Source organism: Notolepis coatsorum (genome assembly GCF_963971535.1).
Source record: "Notolepis coatsorum genome assembly, chromosome: 1".
NCBI classification, from domain to species: Eukaryota; Metazoa; Chordata; class Actinopteri; order Aulopiformes; family Paralepididae; genus Notolepis; species Notolepis coatsorum.
The window spans coordinates 347,486-363,558 of record NC_140165.1 but is presented as its reverse complement, the minus strand read 5'-3'; the positions used below and the strand labels follow the sequence as shown (position 1 = coordinate 363,558).

The 16,073-nt window shown below is 43.5% G+C and overlaps 1 protein-coding gene across 1 annotated transcript in view; it reads right to left on the bottom strand.

Moving 5' to 3' along the window:
- Positions 1-8,036: 8,036 nt before the first annotated feature.
- Positions 8,037-16,073, bottom strand: part of spp2 (secreted phosphoprotein 2) — a gene marked incomplete at its 3' end in the record, with an annotated part of 30,914 nt that continues 22,877 nt past the window's right edge. Inside the window, exons 5-6 of the mRNA XM_084328004.1 lie at positions 12,288-12,333; positions 8,037-8,221 (exon numbers count right to left, since the gene is read on the bottom strand). Coding sequence (XP_084184130.1) covers positions 8,037-8,221; positions 12,288-12,333 — 231 coding nt within the window. The remainder of the gene's footprint in view (positions 8,222-12,287; positions 12,334-16,073) is intronic.

Below are 16,073 nucleotides of genomic sequence, written 5' to 3'. Positions count from 1 at the left end.
GTGTTGGAACCCCCCCCCCTGGAGAGGACGCAAGGTGAGGAGACGCTCTGCAAGACGAGGTCTCTTCACGTCTCTCCCCCGTGGACCGGAGAGAGCCGGCCCACAAAGAGTCCACCTGCTTTCATCTGTGGTCCAAGGATCGCCGGCGCATTGAACGGCACTACAGTGGGTTCACCGGGGATACCCTTGGCCGGACGAGGCAGCCGGATTCTACCCCCCCCCCCCTCCTACTCCTGTCGGCTTACAAGCGACCGGATTAACCCCCTCTAGTGTATCCAGCCTATAATCATTAAAGTATCATTGCTGTTATTCCTTAACTATTCCAGGTCGTATATTTACCACCTGCGCCTTCAGAGATTGGACATTCTCTATTGATATACCGACGAATACTCCTTGCCATAAAAGTGCATACTATTTCAATTCATAAATGTAATTAAGTGATTAAGTGCTTATTCTACACACCATCGCTGTGTAGGAAATAAAGACCTGTTTCTAATTCGTACATTTGTGTTGGATCCGTTTCATCTACGTGAGAGTGTTCATGATAATATATTTATGCCGTGTACTGGGTGGCCGAATATTAAGTACAAAGGTAGTGGTAGTAAGTATCATATCTAGTAATACAGTCAGGGAATTGTACCCCTCAGTTACACTTAAGCTCTTCTGTCAGCATGGGAACATCAGCGTTCTACATCTGTGGCCCATTTAGGGTGATTATATTCTGTGCGTGACAATGCCGAAATCGAATGAAATATATCGTTGTTAGATGTCTTTGCTACTCACATTAGTCACAGTTATAGCCCACAGCAGCTGTATATACAAAGTCTTCGCAGAGACTTCTGTCTCCCTCTTGTTACGTGGTGCATATTCCTATGACATAGTTAGTGTTGTGAAGACACCATCTGTCCAGGACGCGTGTATACTTTCCGCAACAGAGTTCGGTTTCCGGGTTCCTCTGATTGGCCGCCACCCCCACGTGACCCGCCCCCCTTATCGCTGCCGCTGTGTTGCAGCGCAGATCGCTCGCTTCCTGAGTCGCGAAACGCGCCACTCTGCTGTCAAGAAACGCACTGTTGGTAACACCACCCACTTCAATGACAGAGCTCTTTTGTTTAATAATATTGTCGCGTCATCTTCTGAGTGCAGAAACGCAGTCATCTTAATGTGCTGCTTATGCAGTTATCAGCTGTTCAAGAAACGCAGTCATCTTAATATGCTGCTTATATGCACCACATCAAAACATGTAAAATATTTAAACAACCATTAAGCAGTGTTGGGCGCGTTACTCAGGAAGTATAGGAGTTGTGGAAAGCGGGATGAGAGAGCGTAGATTTCAGTGTGTATCATTTAATCACTTATCATTTAACATTTGAAAGGCATACATTGTTGTCATACAGAAGTACAGAATACTTTTATACAAAATGCTTCTTACTGTTACGCTCCAGAGACTGTGCTAGACAAGATAAGTATGAAATAAAATAGTATAGCATGTAAATTAGAAGTAAAAATAGAGGTCACAGTGTTCAGTATAGACATATGTACAATGTTCGATGCAGAATAGAAGTAACTGAGTTACCATACAATTTACAATAAACTATGCAATGTACTAATATACAATACTATATAGTGCAAAGCAGAAATGGGATGAGGTACAATTTAGGTACAATTTACAGTAAGGTGTACGAGTTGTAGTGCAAATCCTTTACCAATAAATATAAAGTGTGTTTAGGTGATCTAAAGTGTGGAGAGTGGGTGCTGCAGTGTGTTGTTTGTTTCATTCTGATTTAATTACTGGACTGTCATTATTGTTATTATTATTTCTGTTATTGTCCTGTGATTCATCGTTGATTATTACTGTTACTGTATTGTTTATCTTGTTTCATGTAAAAAAAGAGCACGCGATGTGAAAAGCGACAATATTATTAAACAGCAGCGAGCAAAGCGTAAGTCTCAGGAAGCGAGCGTCAAATTGAAAGCGAAAGTCAAGTCCATGGGCGCTCGCTCTGCCGCGCGCGCGTCAACACACAGGCGAGTGTCAACACAGCGGGCAGCGGCAGCGGTGGATAGGGGGGTGGGTCACATGGGGGTCGCGGCCAATCAGAGGAACCCGGAAACCGAACTCCGTTGCGGAAAGTATACACGTGTCCAGGACGCCTGGTGGTGCATATTCCTACCACACAGTTAGTGTTGTGAAGACACCATCTGTCCAGGACGCCTGGTGGTGCATATTCCTACCACATAGTTAGTGTTGTGAAGACACCATCTGTCCAGGACGCCTGGTGGTGCATATTCCTACCACACAGTTAGTGTTGTGAAGACACCATCTGTCCAGGACGCCTGGTGGTGCATATTCCTACCACACAGTTAGTGTTGTGAAGACACCATCTGTCCAGGACGCCTGGTGGTGCATATTCCTACCACATAGTTAGTGTTGTGAAGACACCATCTGTCCAGGACGCCTGGTGGTGCATATTCCTACCACATAGTTAGTGTTGTGAAGACACCATCTGTCCAGGACGCCTGGTGGTGCATATTCCTACCACATAGTTAGTGTTGTGAAGACACCATCTGTCCAGGACGCCTGGTGGTGCATATTCCTACCACACAGTTAGTGTTGTGAAGACACCATCTGTCCAGGACGCCTGGTGGTGCATATTCCTACCACATAGTTAGTGTTGTGAAGACACCATCTGTCCAGGACGCCTGGTGGTGCATATTCCTACCACACAGTTAGTGTTGTGAAGACACCATCTGTCCAGGACGCCTGGTGGTGCATATTCCTACCACATAGTTAGTGTTGTGAAGACACCATCTGTCCAGGACGCCTGGTGGTGCATATTCCTACCACACAGTTAGTGTTGTGAAGACACCATCTGTCCAGGACGCCTGGTGGTGCATATTCCTACCACATAGTTAGTGTTGTGAAGACACCATCTGTCCAGGACGCCTGGTGGTGCATATTCCTACCACACAGTTAGTGTTGTGAAGACACCATCTGTCCAGGACGCCTGGTGGTGCATATTCCTACCACATAGTTAGTGTTGTGAAGACACCATCTGTCCAGGACGCCTGGTGGTGCATATTCCTACCACATAGTTAGTGTTGTGAAGACACCATCTGTCCAGGACGCCTGGTGGTGCATATTCCTACCACATAGTTAGTGTTGTGAAGACACCATCTGTCCAGGACGCCTGGTGGTGCATATTCCTACCACATAGTTAGTGTTGTGAAGACACCATCTGTCCAGGACGCCTGGTGGTGCATATTCCTACCACATAGTTAGTGTTGTGAAGACACCATCTGTCCAGGACGCCTGGTGGTGCATATTCCTACCACATAGTTAGTGTTGTGAAGACACCATTTGTCCAGGACGCCTGGTGGTCTCCGGTCCCGCCGTGCGGAGAAGCGACTTCACACAGAGCCGTCCAGCCGCCTCTCTCAGGCCGCTGCCCTGGTTTGCTTAATTTACTTCAAGTCCACGCATCACACCCACGCCGACGTTTTTCGACACGCGTCCACGCTTATACAATGCCTCTTTCTCTCTGTCTCTCCCTCTCTCTATGATGGTCTTCTGTGAATTCCGAGGATGAAAAGGCAGTACAGTGGCGGGGGAAAACAAAGAGTGTTGTGCGGATTTCTTGTTGTTCTGTTTCACATCCTTTTCTCGCTGAAGTTTTGCAGATGAGACGTACAGTAGGGCTCGTCTGTCGACAGCCGGCGCAGCGGTCGTGTCCGTCACGACGGGGAGGATGGGGAATCTTTACGTTCATCACACACACACAAGAGTTGGATGAAACGATCCACACTCTAACCTTAACCAACTTCGAAAGAGTGCCTAAGCTTAACCGGCGAAAGAACTTGCCGTCACACGATATCGCCCTGCTCTAAGACAAACTCTAACCTTAACCAACTTCGAAAGAGCGCCTAAGCTTAACCGTCCAAAGTACTTGCCGTCACACGATTGGGTGCACATGTCACATGACCAGAAACGTCAGTGGCCAATCAGAGCGCAAAACGGGAACGCGGAAACACGAACCGTTTGGTAAAAGCAATCAGGCGTCCTTGAGAGTTGATCGATGAAAACGCATAGATAATGTAAAAGTGCCACCTTGTGTCCGCGAGTGAAAACTGCACGGTGGGAAAACTGCAACAAAGAATTTATTTTCTTCAAGCATAGTAACTTGGACACTGTTTTACATTTGTGTCATTCAAGTTTCAAGTTTCAAGTTTCAAGTTTCTTTAATAGTTGTCATACAGAAGTACAGAATACTTTTATACAAAATGCTTCTTACTGTTGCGCTCCAGAGACTGTGCAAGACAAGATAAGTATGAAATAAAATAACATAGTAAAATTAGAAGTAAAAAAAATGAGGTCACAGTGTTCAGTTTAGACATATGTACAATGTTCGATGCAGAATAGACGTAGTTACCATACAATATACATATACATACAATATACATATATTCACATTGTATGCTCTAAAATTAGACCGTTTGCGGATTTTGCGGCACTGGTGTTGCCCGACCAGAAGAGCTCGTATGTATGGTCAATCTATTTCACCATGTTTCGTGCATCGTGGTTGGTAGGGTTTTCAATTGTTTGGCGGCTGATGGAAGCGTTTTATAAAAAACAATTAAAAATACTAATAATAAATAAATATCACCTTAGCATCGTCATTTTAGCATTTTAGCAGGACTCAGTCGCAACTTGCAACCCAGAAACTGGGACCACCGCAATAGTGAATAGAGTGAAGTGGTCTGAGCACCAGGTAGTCACTGCTGGTCTACGTGGACAGCTATGGGCTAATGAACTCTGTCGCCCTCTGCTGGTGTCAGCTGGAATTACACTTAGTATGAATTGATTGATTGATTGATTGATTGATTGATTGAAAACTTTATTAACAGATTGCAGAATGGGTACAATACAGTACAGCTCAATACATACAATTGTTAAGGGGATGCAGACCAGAGAAAGACTTTCGTCTTGTTTACATCAGGGTCCCCCATTTTCAATTCTTCAAGACATTTATGACATACAAGACATACAAATATACGGTACTGAAAAGAAATCATAAAAAAATATACATCAGAAGGGGAAGAAACTGTACATTGGCGGGGGTTGGGTGGGGTTCTACATCTTCCACCCATCAAGTATATCATAAAAACACTCTGCTGACCATACTACACCTGAGACCACCATACTACACCTGAGACCACCATACTACACCTGAGACCACCATACTACACCTGAGACCACCATACTACACCTGAGACCACCATACTACACCTGAGACCACCATACTACACCTGAGACCACCATACTACACCTGAGACCACCATACTACACCTGAGACCACCATACTACACCTGAGACCACCATACTACACCTGAGAGCACCATACTACACCTGAGACCACCATACTACACCTGAGAGCACCATACTACACCTGAGACCACCATACTACACCTGAGACCACCATACTACACCTGAGAGCACCATACTACACCTGAGACCACCATACTACACCTGAGACCACCATACTACACCTGAGACCACCATACTACACCTGAGACCATATGTTGGCGACAGCCCTGAGCCAGGTATAGACAACATGGGTTGTTATGGTTACGCCATTCACAAAGGCGTCACGTGGTGTAACGATGCGACCTCACAACGATTCGATTCGATTACGATTATTCAGGCAACGATTCAATGCATCGTGAAATCTCTTCATTTGACCACGATTCGATTCATGAATGGACTTCATAGGTCAATAAAAACAATGCACAAAAAAAAATACATTAAATTAAAAATGAATTTCGATTATAACCGATTCTAACATATTCAAATCGATGCATCGATTCTAACACATTAGAATCGATGCATTTTGATTAATCGATGCATCATTACACCCCTAAAAGTAACCAAACGCAGTATCCTGGAGCAGTGATTTCATGACGAGCAGCGTCAGACAGGTATAATTATTTTGTCCCCGGTTTAGTCTCTCGGTGACTTACATAAATGTTTGGACAGTCGCCATACACACCATACTACACCTGAGAACATACTACACCTGAGAACATACTACACCTGAGAACATACTACACCTGAGAACATACTACACCTGAGAACATACTACACCTGAGAACATACTACACCTGACACCATACTACACCTGAGAACATACTACACCTGACACCATACTACACCTGAGAACATACTACACCTGAGAGCATACTACACCTGAGAACATACTACACCTGAGAACATACTACACCTGAGAACATACTACACCTGAGAACATACTACACCTGACACCATACTACACCTGAGAACATACTACACCTGAGAACATACTACACCTGAGAACATACATACTACACCTGAGAACATACTACACCTGAGAACATACTACACCTGAGAACATACTACACCTGAGAACATACTACACCTGAGAACATACTACACCTGACACCATACTACACCTGAGAACATACTACACCTGAGAACATACTACACCTGAGAGCATACTACACCTGAGAACATACTACACCTGAGAACATACTACACCACATACTACACCTGAGAACATACTACACCTGAGAACATACTACACCTGAGAACATACTACACCTGAGAGCATACTACACCTGAGAACATACTACACCTGAGAACATACTACACCTGAGAACATACTACACCTGAGAACATACTACACCTGAGAGCATACTACACCTGAGAACATACTACACCTGAGAACATACTACACCTGACACTATACTACACCTGAGAACATACTACACCTGAGAACATACTACACCTGAGAACATACTACACCTGAGAACATACTACACCTGACACCATACTACACCTGAGAACATACTACACCTGAGAACATACTACACCTGAGAACATACTACACCTGAGAACATACTACACCTGACACTATACTACACCTGAGAACATACTACACCTGAGAACATACTACACCTGACACCATACTACACCTGAAAGGGTTAAAGGAGCAATTCACCCAAAACAGCCAGTTTTTTGTGTGTGTGTGTATGTTTTTTTGTGTCAGAGGACCAAAACACACGACAGGGCAACATTATTAGTGTTTCTGTGAACTTTAATCAGCACAGGCACCCCCCCCCCCCTCTCTTCATTCAAGGTTTATCCTTTAATCAGCACAGGTGCCCCCCCCCCTCTCTTCATTCAAGTTTAGCCTTTAATCAGCACAGGTGCCCCCCCCCCCCTCTCTTCATTCAGGTTTAGCCTTTAATCAGCACAGGTGCCCCCCCCCCTCTCTTCATTCGGTTTAGCCTTTATTCAGCACAGCCCCCCCCCCCTCTCTTCATTCGGTTTAGCCTTTATTCAGCACAGCCCCCCCCCCCCCCCCCCCTCTTCATTCGGTTTAGCCTTTATTCAGCACAGGCGCCCCCCCCTCTCTTCATTCGGGTTTAGCCTTTAATCAGCACAGGCGCCCCCCCCCCCCCCTCTCTTCATTGAAGTTAGTCTCTAATCAGCACAGCCCCCCCCCCTCTCTTCATTCAAGGTTTAGCCTCTATTCAGCACAGCCCCCCCCCCCCCCCCCCTCTCTTCATTCTGGTTTAGCCTCTATTCAGCACAGCCCCCCCCCCCCCTCTTCATTGAAGTTAGTCTCTAATCAGCACAGCCCCCCCCCCCTCTCTTCATTCTGGTTTAGCCTCTATTCAGCACAGCCCCCCCCCCCCCCCCTCTTCATTGAAGTTAGTCTCTAATCAGCACAGGTGCCCCCCCCCCCCTCTCTTCATTCAGGTTTAGCCTCTAAACGAGGGGTTCTCAAACTTTTTTATACCGCGACCCCATTTTATTTAGGATTTATTCTGGGGACCCCAACACTTAATAATGTATCGCGTAATTTCAACGTGGAATTAAGGAATATCAAAATAAAAGCACACGTTGTTGTTGAACTCGATCATGCATATTTATTAGAAAATGTAATTACAGCACTGTGTTATCGATACACATTTATAAAATGAGGGCCCTCATTCTTCTACCAGTTGCCAAAGTTGTCTCCCCTGGGCAGCAGCTCTGCTCGCGTGGCGAGGCGTCCAGGGCCGAGGGGGGCAAGGGGGGCGGGCAGCACCTCCATGGGGGCCACCTGCACCGGGACGGGGGCGAGGGGGGCGGGCAGCACTGCCGCCGGGGGGTTGAAGACGGCTGGAGGAGGAGCGGGATCTGTGGAATAATGTGGAGTAATATTATGTAATATAGGTGGACACTCTACCGAGAAATTGTATTCTCTGGTTGATCTTTGAGACCACCTTTTGTGCCATGCTCACCCCTGATAAGGTGTTGTCCAAAACGCCTGAATACTTTGGGCAGCCGAAGAGTGTTTCCGCGTCTCTGATTGGCCAGGTCATTTCTGGTCATGTGACATGTACGCCCAATCGTGGGGCCGCAAGTTTCTACACTGGTTAGGCTTAGGCGCTCGTTCGAAGTCGGTTAAGGTTAGAGTTTGTCTTAGAGCATGGGGTTAGAACGCCTGCCCTGATTCCGACGGTTAAACTTAGGCAGTCTTTCGAAGTTGGTTAAGGTTAGAGTTTGTCTTAGAGCATGGCGATAGAACGGCAGGTAGTTTGCAGGCTGTTAGACCCGGAAATAGGCGCAGAACTTGCTGTCCCACGATTGGCGCACATGTCATATGACCTGGCCAATCAGAGCGCAAAACTCGAACGCGGAAGCACTCTTCGGCTGCCCAAAGTATTCACGCGTCCAAAACACATCCTAGGTATGTGGCTTCCTCCTTTGCTGTAACCTCGATATCTCCTACCACTACTTTGAACCCAGGAGACCTCTCAAGTCGTAGGGCAGAGCCAAAAAGGATAGCTTCGGTTTTACCCAGGTGGAGGGATAACCTGTTTTCGACCAGCCAATGACTTATGCCCCCCTAACAACTTAGCAGAGTTGTATTCGTAAGCATGAAATGTTTGCATCAAGTTCAAGGCCATATAATTCTTAATCTTTAATATTTAAAAAAAATTATCTTTTCAGGAAGTGCACTAACATCCTAACCTCAATATATATGTAAACGATTACAACTATTTCCAAATCTTAACTACTTATATTCCCGTTTGTTTGATATTAAATCCCTTTTTATGACAAAAAAAACACAGTCATCTGCATTTAGTTCACATTTCTACACGTTTTCAATGCCAGAGTTCAGCATCGAAAACAGTCCGTGTGAAAAAAAATATGTATTCATATTTACAAATGAATGACTAATTCGGTCAGAAATAGCGTAACTAATTTTTTTTTTTTATTTTACGATTATTGCTTATTATGTCAGCGGGGGTACAGTGAACATTTCTCCCAGTAAAATTTGAAGAGCAGACCGCCGTGTTCTGAGGACCAGCCCTCTTCCACTATTTCCTCCTTTCTCTGTGAGAGCAAACTCCAGCCGCTGTGTGTGAGGAAGAAGGAAGTCCTTCTCTCTATCCGTGCGCGGCCCCCCCCCCCCCTCCAGATCACATCACCGCCTGGACCAATGGAAGCACAACGGCCCGGTGATTTGACTGCCTACACCAGCCATAGTGCAACTGCGCCACCGTGTGTCATAATACGGTAACGGACTCATGGGAGAGCAACAGGCTCCCGGTGTTACGAAAATAGCGTGTATTTGATAATTACAGCGGCAATTGAATGAATGAGTGCAGATAAAAAATCTGCGTTTTAACATGGGAGTCAATGAGAACACAAAAAAAGCGCTAGGTGTTTTGCCAGGCTAAAGTGGATAACTTCTTTTAGAGGTATTATAATGATGATCCTTTTATACATTGAATATATATCAAAGATGACCAATCTGACCCAATTTCATGACATAATAATCAACACAGCCATCGTTGTACACAGAAACACAAATACATATAGGCAAAAAACACAAAATAGTTGCTAAGGGGGCAGAAGGGTTCTGTATTCTGGGCCCTATTCCCCGTACCTGGTTCAACTAAGTCGATCAAGAGTCCCATTATCCAGATTCAGTTAACCCGATGTTTGAAGCCGGGATTTTCCTGTTCCTCGAAGGTGGATTCAGTCTCGTTAACTCGAACCAGACTTGAGACCCAGGATAAGTGCGCGCGGCCGCTTCAGTTGAAAAGCCAGCACTTATCGATAGCAGAGATCCTGATTTTCTAACGGCATTGATTGATTAATTGATTTAAAACTTTATTATCAGATTGCAGTACGGCTCAATCGCCTCGCCGACAAGTTAAATGCGTTATCTATAGGCTAATTTTAAGTCCCTCATTACCTCAATCAATCAGATTATATTTCTTTAAACTTGCCTGCTGGCAGTAGGTTTATGGATTGAATAATCAAATGAGATCTTGCTAGCGAAAATAATTAGTTAAACTGTTATACAGAATAACGATACGGCTCTCTTACCCATTGATTGATGTATGGTGGATCTTTTACTTATCTGCACTGTGGTGTAACGGGTTCTTCTTTTGACTTTCACGCAGACGACCGGGGTTCAAATCCTAGTCTTTTCCTTCTTTTTGCAATGTAGGAATAATTCAATTTGGTGCACGTTGAGAGCTATATAAAGAATGACATCCTCAATGCATGTAGATTTATAATATTTTAACTTAAAACTAGGCTACTTTTGCGTATAATCATTAATATTATATTCCAAAAAATTATATTGGAAACACGGGGTCTCGAACTCGGGTCGCCCGGTTGCCAGGATTGAGCACTACCGCTGCACCACTGTGCCAGACTGGATAGATTCATTGTTTATACATTAATGAACGAGAGACCCGTGTTTAGAATATTTTTTCTTTTGAATGAAGTTTTATCTCTTTATTCTCAAATGCATTAATGTGACGTCAACGGCTCATTCAATTTCTCAAATCCGTCAAACAGCGCATCTCATCAGACATTTTAATCCCAGTTACAATATCACACAAAATCCACAATCCACGCATAGACGCTTCAATTTTATGCTTGAATGAAACAAAATCCAGGCGCTCCTCTCCTTCCTCGCTCCTCATCCACAGCGGAGAATATGAAAGGAATCAGAGCCAAACGAGCGATAGGTTTCAATCATTAAGGATATCCCCGCGGGATTCACATTTGCAATGCTGCGCGTTGTTAAAATAACCACATAATGTGTACATCGCACCTAGCGAGCGCCACGGTATATATAACGTGCATTATTTAGGACAAAGTGAATTTAGTATCAGCATTTTGGGTCTATTTTACATTTCAAAAGCCCCCTCTGGAAGAATGGAGCACAAAAACGTAATTCAGAATGGTATAATGCAGATCCTAGACTGTGAGAATCATTTCAGGAAACGAGCTGTCACTTCTTTGCGGGGGCGTGGCCATGGTTCATCCAGCTAACTGAACTTAACCCTGCTCCCGACCAGGCTCAAACTTTTTGATCTGTTGTCATGGTGATTTAGACAATCGAGCGCCGGGGAATGGGAAGGTCCGGCTTAAGTCAGGCTTGACCGAAAATTATCCGGCTAACTCAGTTATCCAGGTACGGGGAACGCTGGTTGACTGTGACCGACTCATCCATAGTTTACAATACTTTACAGTGGGAACTGGGAAGCGATGAAGGCTGAGACCACTTATCGATTTATCGATAATTATAGATAACTGCGTGAAATCGATAAGCATCACACAAGCATCACATGTGTAAATTATTTTTAATTATTATTATTCTTATATCTTTTTTTAATACTTTATACTATACTAAAATACTAGGTCTTGTGGCATGTTTCAGTTAAAACATCCCCATTTCATGTAAATTCAGTTGAATTGCAACTCTGCACTGTGCATTCACACCTGTTACCTGTTTATTGCACAATGTTGTTTTTTATTGGATTCTATTATATGTTGTAACACTGTATTGCACATCGTTGCGGGCAAGACCACCCGCATTTCATTGTATACTTGTATGCCGTGACAATTAAAACTCTTGACTTGACTTGACTTGACAATATGCAGTGCACTCCTCCATCACATCCAGAGACCAGCGACTGTACAATGAGAAGGATCACTGTGGTCGTTTTGAACGGGGAAATCTGTAACACTAAAGATGGCGGCAACGACAAAGAATTGCTGCAAAATATACATACATTTGTTGTTTAAATAATAATAATTAAAAAAAAGTATATATATATATTTTTTTTTTATACTATTAAAAATATCTATATATTATCGATCATTTCGACCCGATTTATCGATTCTTCCAAATGGCATATCGTCTCATCCTTAGGAGCTGATGTTTACTTACTTCTGTTCACAAATGTTGGGACAAGCTGCCTCTGTCTTCCAGACATCTATTGATAGAAACATATACATACATTATAGAGACATACAGTATAGAGACACACATACAGTATAGAGACACACATACAGTATAGAGACATACAGTATAGAGACATACATTATAGAAACATACATTATAGAGACATACATTATAGAAACATACATTATAGAGACACACATTATAGAGACATACAGTATAGAGACATACATTATAGAGACATACATACATACATTAACCTGCTGTTGTGTGGCAGTGAAAGGGTTAACCTTCTGTGTATTGTCGCAGTGAAAGGGTTAACCTTCTGTGTATTGTCGCAGTGAAAGGGTTAACTGTTTGGTAGTGTGTCAGTGAAAGGGTTAACCCTAACCTTACAACCTAACCCCTTACCTTAACCCTAACCATACAACCTAACCCTGTTATGGTTTGACACCGACCCCAAACGCACGACACAAGAGAGTAGGATTCAGAGTTGCCAAAAACAAGGGCTTGTTTATTGAGACTAATTAATGAGCACAGAATAGGAAAGTCTAAACAAGACTGGAACACAAGCAAGGATGAAAATGTTCTGCTGCTCTGCAGCTTCTCCCGTGGTGGTAGTAGGGGGTAGCAGATGCTGACGTCAGAGCCGCTCTGCAGACTTCTCTCGGCAGAATCTCCGAGGTGGTGCGGGACCGAGAGAGAGAGAGAGGGAGCGAGTCAACACAGGGTGCAGGTAGAACGAGCAGGAGAACAGGAGAGGTGACTTGTACCCAAAAACAAAAGTTATCCAAGTGAACTAATCTTCGTGTAAACACACACAGTGAGCAATGTTCCAAAACACAATCCCAAGTGAAAATATCTTCGGTGCAAAAATAGACACTGAGAGCGAAGTCCAAAATACAATCCAATGTGATAATATCTTCGGTGTGAACAAACACACAGTGGGAGATGTAAGGTCCAAATATTATCCCAGTGAAACAACAAAAAGGCAAACGCTGGGTGAGTGACTGTCTGATAAAAAAGGTGGTAATCTTCAGTGTTATAAAAACACACGAAAACGGAATTTGATCAAGACAGTCAGTAAAAAACTCACCCAGACGTAGTGCGTAAAGAGCGCTGGAACAGCAGCGGAGCGAGCGCGTCGCCACGGGGGAAAGGTGTCCAAGAGGAAGGCTTCTTGGAATATCCTGGAGGTAAAGCACAGAGAACAACAGCAGCAGCAGCAGGAACGGCGAATGCAAACAGAAGAAATCAAAACGATCCAACAAAACCTGAGTGGGGAAACGGGGTATAAATAATACGGGATTGATTGATTGACAAGCAGTGACAGCTGGGGAATGTGATTGAAAAGCGTGTGGACGGGAGAGAACCAATCAACGACGTCTCTGGGAAGAAGCGTGTGAATGGGGGAATGAAATGATTAACAGAAACAAATGAAAAACAGAGCGAGGTGGTTTAAAGGAACAGAGCGAGTAAGTGAGCAAGGACAGAAACCTCACAAACCCCTTACCTTAACCCTAACCATACATTTACATTTATTACATTTAGTCACTTAGCTGAAACGCTTTTATACAAAGCGACTTACAAGTTCTGTACGACAAGTCATCAGGAAGGGCACAACTCTTATCAGCTGAGTAACAATGTTCATCAAAGTGTTGAGTGCTACAGTGTAGGTTAGTTTAAATTAGGACAAGTGCATGACAGTAAGGTTAGTTAGGGTTAGATTTTTTATTTTATTAAAATAATTCATTTTTCATTTCAGATAATGGTTGAAGAAGTGCGTCTTTAGTCGGCGGCGAAAGATTGGACGGGGTTTCGGCTGTCCTAACTGCGTGTATGCTTTCCGCAACGCAGTTGTGTTTCCGCGTTCCCGTTTTGTGCTCTGATTGGCCGAGCCGGCGCATGCGCATGAGCCGCGGTAAGCCTCTCAGCCAGGCAGGAATACTAAGCTCTGTGATGCAGAAAGTCTGCCTTCTCCTACGATGCTCCATACACATGGAATACCCTGCAACAGACTGTAAAGCTCGGAGCATTACCGTCAGTCATGGAGTTTAAAGGCATTGCACTTGACCTATGTACTGAATCATGTAATTGTTTTTAATCCATCATTGTAGTAATTGTAATTCATTGTAATTAATAACTGTTATGATATTTGTGTCCTTTGTTAACTCGTCATCACTGTAAATGAGGGAAACCTCAGTGCTTTCACGAGTATAAATAAAGGTTTGAAATGAAATGAAATGAAGTTAACCTAATTTATACAAATGGAAGTATTGATTTCGCCGTAACGAATCATTAAAAAAAGATACCGTTAACTGGAATATGTTGTTTCTTTACACATATGTTGGATTATGTAATTGGTTTGTCATGACAAACCAATAAAAAATCGCGAATTACATGCATCATTGTTTACAATGAACGGTGGGGCTAATCGAAAGGACTGGACACGGACAAGTTAAACTAACCTAAAGTTAGTTGTTCACCAACAATCTACAGACACCAACAAACACAGAACCGGACTGTTATATTAAATTAATTGATTGCTGTTTAACTTGTCCGTGTCCAGTCCTTTCGATTAGCCCCACCGTTCATTGTAAACAATGATGTATGTAATTCGTGATTTTTTATTGGTTTGTCATGACAAACCAATTACATAATCCAACATATGTGTAAAGAAACAACATATTCCAGTTAACGGTATCTTTTTTTAATGATTCGTTACGGCGAAATCAATACTTCCATTTGTATAAATTAGGTTAACCCTTTAATCGCCAAGGACGCCGTAACACGTCATTCCCCGCCATGCTTAATCTGCCAATGACGCCGTAACACGTCATTGAGATCAATATTTCAAAAATCTGTGATGGCAATCATATTTCTCCCGCGGAGACTTGAGATCTACTGTTGATCCCCTCTCAACTCTCCAACGGTTCAAGAGCGCCATCTGGTGGCCGATCTGCGGATCGCCCAAACAGCAAACCAGAAACAGAAAGTGGTGCTCATCCAAATCCGGTCCGACCACTCGCTATAGCTCCCGGGACTCGAGCTCGACACAATGGATAGCGATCCGTTACCAATAACTCGATAAACAACATGATTTGGACGTATATACTATTATACAACCTGGAGATGGATCGCATATTTCAACATCCCATAATAGCAATCTTTTTGCTCCACGCTCATCGCCGAACGGCCCGAGGAGACTGGGGTAAGTTTCAGCGTTTATTTTTACCGTGTTCAATACAAACTGCTCTGATGATCATATCACCCACACTACATGAATCATCTAACGTTGGCCACGGAATTATAAACGACCCCCCCCCCATCCGGTCAACATCAGATGATAAGTAGTAACTTCTAGAAGCACGTACATTTGAAATTCTTTATCTGGCGCCGATCGCTATCAAACTGTATTTGATCATCAATATAATGCATTTAGGGCTATAAATCACGTTCTGCAGAATGCTGCAGAAAACGATAAAAACATATTTATACTTTAGACCGTATTTTAGTATGAATATGTGAATGAAAAAGTAGAACGTTGCTACATCCTAAACGATAGATAATTGACGTTGAATGGGCCATAGTAATGTCAATTTAGCAATACAATTTAAAAAGTTATAGCCCTGCAAAGAAGGGGAACTTCTCCATAGACAAATAGACCTGGCAGAGGATGGTATAAGGATGTACATAAGCGTGGCAGAGAAAGGGTTAACTGGAGTTTAGTATTCCTGCCTGGCTGAGAGGCTTACCGCGGCTCATGCGCATGCG